Source organism: Trematomus bernacchii, unplaced genomic scaffold (assembly GCF_902827165.1).
Source record: "Trematomus bernacchii unplaced genomic scaffold, fTreBer1.1, whole genome shotgun sequence".
NCBI classification, from domain to species: domain Eukaryota; kingdom Metazoa; phylum Chordata; class Actinopteri; order Perciformes; family Nototheniidae; genus Trematomus; species Trematomus bernacchii.
Window position 1 is genome coordinate 577356 of NW_022987652.1, and position 6694 is coordinate 584049.

The 6694-nt window shown below is 42.0% G+C and overlaps 1 protein-coding gene across 1 annotated transcript; it reads left to right on the top strand.

Annotated features, from left to right (window-relative positions):
• Nucleotides 1-327: 327 nt before the first annotated feature.
• Nucleotides 328-2975, top strand: LOC117486388 (tripartite motif-containing protein 16-like). The gene has a single exon (XM_034134810.1). It carries the CDS (start codon nt 464-466, stop codon nt 2123-2125), a length of 1662 nt encoding a protein of 553 aa, XP_033990701.1. The 5' UTR covers nt 328-463; the 3' UTR covers nt 2126-2975.
• Nucleotides 2976-6694: the final 3719 nt, after the last annotated feature.

The window sequence follows — 6694 nt, forward strand, 5'->3', positions numbered from 1 at the left end:
AAAAAACGACTTACTGTACATCCAACTATTAAATCAATCAGCTATCTCAGGACATTGAGGCTATACATTTACAGTGGAGGAAACAAGTATTTAACCTCCTTCAGATTTTGTAAGTTTACCAACTTATTTTACAACTAAAAGCTCTTTTCAAATGAAGAGCAGGTTGTAACCGAGGCTCTGTAGGTCAGAGTCTGAGCGCTGCTCCTCGTCCTGAATGACTCAGAGTTTGATAAGCCCTCCCTCTTCTTCCTGCTCTCAGACACAGCCAGCTCCACTCTGTACTTCCTGGTTCCTCCCCTTCAGATCCACACTGAGGAGGAGGGGTGTAACCAACATGTGGATAAAGAACAAGAGCTGATAGGCCACATTCACCGCCCACACACATCCTGTTCAGATCAGCTGTCTCACTAGTTTCAGCTCTCAGGAAGTGAAACTCACACACTCGCTGCTACTGAGAGGTGAAATGGCGCAGAAAGGAGTTCAGCTGGAGCGGGAAATGTTATCTTGTCCCATCTGTCTGGATCTACTGAAGGATCCGGTGACTACTACCTGTGGACACAGCTACTGCATGAAGTGTATTACAGGCTTCTGGGACGGAGAGGATGAGAAGAAGATCCACAGCTGCCCTCAGTGTAGGCAGAGCTTCACACCGAGGCCTGTCCTGCTGAAGAACACCATGTTAGCAGCTTTAGTGGAGGAGCTGAAGAAGACTGGACCCCCACCTGCTCCTGCTGATCTCTGCTATGCTGGAGCTGAAGATGTGGCCTGTGATGTCTGCACTGGGAGGAAGCTGAGAGCCTGTAAGTCCTGTCTGCAGTGTGTGGCCTCTTACTGTGATCAACACCTCCAGCCTCATTATGAATTACCTGTCTTTAAAAAGCACAAGCTGGTGGAGCCCTCCAAGAAGCTCCAGGAGAACATCTGCTCTCGTCACGACGAGGTGATGAAGATGTTCTGCCGCACTGATCAGCAGTGTATCTGTTATCTCTGCTCTGTGGACGAACACAAAGGCCACGACACGGTGTCAGCTGCTGCAGAGAGGACTGAGAGGCAGAGAGAGCTGGAGGGGAGTCGACTAAACATCCAGCAGAGAATCCAGGACGGAGAGAAGGAGGTGAAGCTGCTTCAGCAGGAGGTGGAGGCCGTCAATGGCTCTGCTGATAAAGCAGTGGAGGACAGTGAGAAGATGTTCACTGAGCTGATCCGTCTCATGGCGAAGAGAAGCTCTGATGTGAAGCAGCAGCTCAGATCCCAGCAGAAGAGAGAAGTGAGTCGAGTCAAAGAACTTCAGGAGAAGCTGGAGCAGGAGATCTCTGAGCTGAAGAGGAGAGACGCTGAGCTGAAGCTGCTGTCTCACACAGAGGATCACAACCAGTTTCTGCACAGCTACCCCTCACTGTCAGCCCTCAGTGAACCTACACACTCCTCCAGCATCAACATCCGTCCTCTGAGCTACTTTGAGGACGTGACGGCGGCCCTGTCAGCAGTCAGAGACAAACTACAGGACGTCCTGAGAGAGGAATGGACAAACGTCTCACCGACTGAGGTGGAGGTTTTACTGTCAGCAGCAGAGCCCACCACCAGAGCTGGGTTCTTACAATATTCACAGGAGATCACTCTGGATCCAAACACAGCATACACACGGCTGGTATTATCTGAGGGGAGCAGAAAAGCAACACTCATGAAACAACAACAGTCTTATTCTAGTCACCCAGACAGATTCACTGCATGGTCTCAGGTCCTGAGTAGAGAGAGTCTGACTGGACGTTGTTACTGGGAGGTGGAGCAGAGAGGGACAGGAGTTCGTGTAGCAGTCGCATACAAGAATATCAGCAGAGCAGGGGGAAGTGTATTTGGACTCAATGACAAATCTTGGTCCTTAGAGTGTGACCAAAACAGTTATTCATTTCGTTACAACAGTATCAAAACTCCCGTCTCAGGTCCTCTGTCCTCCAGAGTAGGAGTGTACCTGGATCACAGAGCAGGTATTCTGTCCTTCTACAGCGTCTCTGAAACCATGACTCTCCTCCACAGAGTGCAGACCACATTCACTCAGCCGCTACATGCTGGAGTTCGGCTTTGTTATGATTATGGAAACACTGCTGAGTTTTGTAAACTCAAATAGCCTGAAGTCATTGGAGGAACTCTTCTACTTCTTAAACTCACCGTGTGTCCATCAGAGCTGATTGTTCATGTCTTCACTGTGCAGAGATCAGCTGTCAATCAAACATGATGGGATGTGCTTCAACATCTCCTCATGAGTTGTTCTGTAAAGGTTGGACTTTCTTCCGGCTCCTTCCTGTGCCTGTGTAGCCATGGAGGCTGTCACTGCTCAGGAGGATCCTTGTTCACCTGAACTGATATGTAAACTTTGCTCTAAATATGTGTTGGATATTTCTTTTGATTCATGTTGTTGTTTCTCTTGTAATGCACGAGTCTTCAGAGAGAAAGCAGCAGAGCTTCTTTTATTGTACACATTTTATTCTGCCCACTTTCTAAAACAATAGAGGCATTTATAATCACATGTATTATTTAGACAGATTAAATGTTATTGTTGCCCAAATTAACTACAAATGAGTTCCCAGATGGTTATAACACTTATTTCATCATCACATGTTTATTTAAAATGATATTACTTACTGTCATGATCATAATCAATAAGTCCATCATTCATTATTCTCCTGTAAATAGCTTAGAGTCTTTGCTTGGGAAATAAAATGTTATTGTTTTGCAGACTAATTGTTGTTGTTGTTGTTGTTGTCCAAATAGAAAGTGGGTACTCTGATGTTTTATAGAACATAACTTATCATGTTAATAATCAATAAGGAAATCATGTATGACTCTGTTTGAAATAGCTGAGATGAAACACATGGTGTGGATAAAGTGAAACTGATCATGAAATCATTGAACAGACTTTACTGATGGGATGTGTGATCAAATGAAATGTTTAGATCATTAATAAAGGTTTGTCTTTCCAAAACAAAAACAGGATGTTCTTCTTGTGTTATGTCCAAGGTGCCATACGAAGCTGATGGAGAACATGTGGAAGTGATCTGAGACTAAATGAAGCTCAGCGCAAGTTCAACCAGGAAGACCGTCTTTACTCCTTCATTTACTATTTACATGTTACTACTCTCTCTCTCCTCTCAATAAGTGATCGGGGGCGTCACTCTCCAGCTTAACCAATCACTTCTTATAACTAAGTACTTTTACTGTAGGCTACTTACAGTACGCAGAGTTCTAGGGTATCATGAGTATTTTCTGCTGTTTTATACTATATGTTAGTTTGTTGGTCTGAACACCTTGTTTCTCTTGTGCATTAAGAACACTTGTGTTAGGGCATGATTTAACAATAAATAGGTTATATATACAGTATCAAATACCACGTACTGTCCGCCCTCCCATGCCACCCTGGCATGACCTCTTGCCCCCCCTTTGCCACCCCATGTCAAATGTTCTAGAACCGCCACTGCCCCTACACCCTACCCCTACACACTACACCTCCGTTTGCGCGGAGGGTCTGCCACATTAAGTGCTGTTCCAAACCAACGAGTGTGGAGGGGGAGTGGGTTATCAAGCCCTCAAACAGCGAGTCTGCATCGGTGCTGACTGGAGACCACCTGACCGGTCTCTACCTGACCGGTCTAAGCGCTGTGTGTGTCCGTCAGGAAACACGCTGTTTACAAACAGTTCCAGCAAACATCCACTGATAAACTGCGATGTTAACAACCTCATGATAACCTCATATTTTTTTAACTTAGGATCATACCTGTGTTTAGTCTAGAAAAAGGTAAATGTGTGCATTTTATTTTAAAGTTGTGTATATTTACAGACTGTTGCAAAAACTAAGAAGCTTTAAAACTAAAAGAGCTTTACAAAAAAGTAACACAATGAAAGATGTTTGGAGTTTTATTTGAGTTATTAATTTGTATTTTTTGTCAAAGAGATGCTGATTTGATACCGTTGTTACATACAGTTACGGCATTTCCTGTTTCTGCCGGAGAGAGGGGAGTTTGTCCCAAAGCTTGCCGCTGTATTTACTCCCTCCATCTGACAGGAGGGAGCCTCATTGAGCTGCGAGTCTCTCCGTCACGGAGGGGTAGTGTGTAGGGGGAGTGTGTAGGGGGAGTGTGTAGGGCGTGGTTTGGGATTGGGCCTCTATCTGTTTTATTAGGGACTGTACGACAATCATTGTCGTACGGATGGGAGCTGAATTATGTATTTTAAGCAACACTCTCCAGCATTTTCTATATTTGATTTGGGACTTCTTCTCTTGTTAACAATATAAATGTAGACAGTCATACTCTTGCAGAAAAGGTACTCTACACATCCTTCAACTATAACTCCTCCTCCTTATGGGTTATCGTCTGTGCTCATTTCCTTATTTACTTTTAAGAATAAAGTACATTTTGAAAGTGAACACAGGAGAAGTAGCAGCCGGTGATAACAGTCATACATCAACAGTGGTGTTAGGTGGATGTAGAAGTATTAAAATAGCATCTTTACTGCCTGTGTTAGTGTTTCATGATGATTTTTATGTATAAAAGTCTATTCTTTGGGAGAAATCACATCTTTTTTAACCCATTCATGATCAAAAAGTTGCACAAAACCCAACCTGAGCATGTTTTTTTTCACCTGTTTATGTATGTATGTGCTTTTAAATGTTCCTCATTATGCCTGTGTCCTCTTTGTGTTGCATGATGGGAGAGGAGCAGTTCATCTGCATCCTGCTGAGGATGAGGAGCCTTTGATAGCAGGGGATGTGAAGGCTGACATTTACAGAGGAAGGGGGGGGGGGGGCTGAGAGAGGGTTTTGTTCTCCACCTGTTTGTTTGAAAGACAAGAGAGTAGGTGAGAATAAAGACGGAGTCGCTTTGACCCTCTGCATGTCACTCAGAGTCATTACAGTCTGCTGTGAGGGGGGGTTTCATTAGTATCATTTTATCTGTTCTCTTACTTTAAAAAACAACCGTAATTGGGAGAAAATACGTTGACATTTATACTCAATAACTAAAATACCCTGATTTCCAACCTGATGAGTCAGACTGGGATCCACCGGTCGTTTGGAGGGCGGCTTCTCTCACGGTTCACCGGTCGTTACGTAACCGCGTACTTTAACTTAACCTCTGAGCGGGAAGAGTTACGTAACGCTCCTGTTGGCCTGGATTTCATGTGGAACTTTAAAAGGAGCAGAGAGAGGAAAGGTTGGACCGTTAACAAATGTGTGATATTGTGGAGTCTGCAGGAGAGGGAGAAGTACTCAGATCTTGTATAGTAAAAGTAGAAGTACTCAGATCTTGCTCTTGAGTAAAAGTAGAAGTACTCAGATCTTGTGCTTGAGTAAAAGTAGAAGTACTCAGATCTTGCTCTTGAGTAAAAGTAGAAGTACTCAGATCTTGTGCTTGAGTAAAAGTAGAAGTACTCAGATCTTGCACTTGAGTAAAAGTAGAAGTAATCAGATCTTGTGCTTGAGTAAAAGTAGAAGTACTCAGATCGTGTACTTGAGTAAAAGTAGAAGTACCAGAGTGCAGGAATACTCTGTTACAGTAAAAGTCCTGCATTCAAAATGTTCCTCAAGTAAAAGCAGAAAAGTATTCTCATCAAAATATAGTTAAAGTAGCGACAGTAAAAGTAGTCATTGTGCAGATTGGTCCATTCAGAATAATATATATGATATGTTTTATAATGATTGATCATGAAAGTGTTCTCAAAGCTGGTAAAGGTGCAGCTAGTTTGAATGACTTTGTATACTGCAGGGTAGCTTGTGGATTTACTCCAGGTGGAACTAAAGTCTGATTTAACACTTGATTATATTTCACATCATTCATCCACATCTGTGAAGTAACTAAAGGTATTAATGTAGTGGAGTACAAGTACACCATGTACCTCTGAATTGTAGTGGAGTCAAAGTACAAAGTAGCATAACATGGAAATACTCAAGTAAAGTATTTGAGTAAATGTACTTAGTTACCTCTGGAAGAATGTGTGCGGACGATGAAGCATGGATGTTGAGTTTCCCTCGGTGTCCTTCTCTGGATCTTCATTAGCATACAAAAGGCTTCAGAGTGTTTGACATGAGGAAGCATCGGAGCTAACGAGTGTCAAACGGACGGATATTAGACGAGAAGCTTGATCAGAAATACATAAGATTTAAAAATGCTCAAAGGGTTGATTGTCCTGCACCATATCTGCAGCAATCTGAAGTCCCAGGCTCTTCAACATGCACTAATTAAGTGAATAAAGAAACACAGTAGTGCCTTAAAATAGTGCAAATTAAATAATAATACAAGTTCAATTCAATGATAAGCAGAATAAAAGCTTTTCTCTGTCTCTTGGAATCACTTTCTGTTATTTATACATGTTTTATAGTCTTATTATGTCCAAAAATAACAAAAAGCAGACGTATATTAAAGACTACACAGGTTAAGAAATGTTTGCAGACTAGTTTAAGAGACACAGAGGTGCAAGTAAACTGCAGGAATAAGTACAAATACATTAAAAAGATCAAACTGAATGTGAAATTAAAAACTGGAGAGTATAATAAATACACAATACTGTAATAATATATATAAATATGTAGATTTTACGATCACAATTCTTTATTTATCCGGGTTAGTTGCTCCTTTTTTAGAATAAAAACATTAACATAAGAAGTAAAAGTAAGAATATGCAATAGTATTAAATAAATATATTT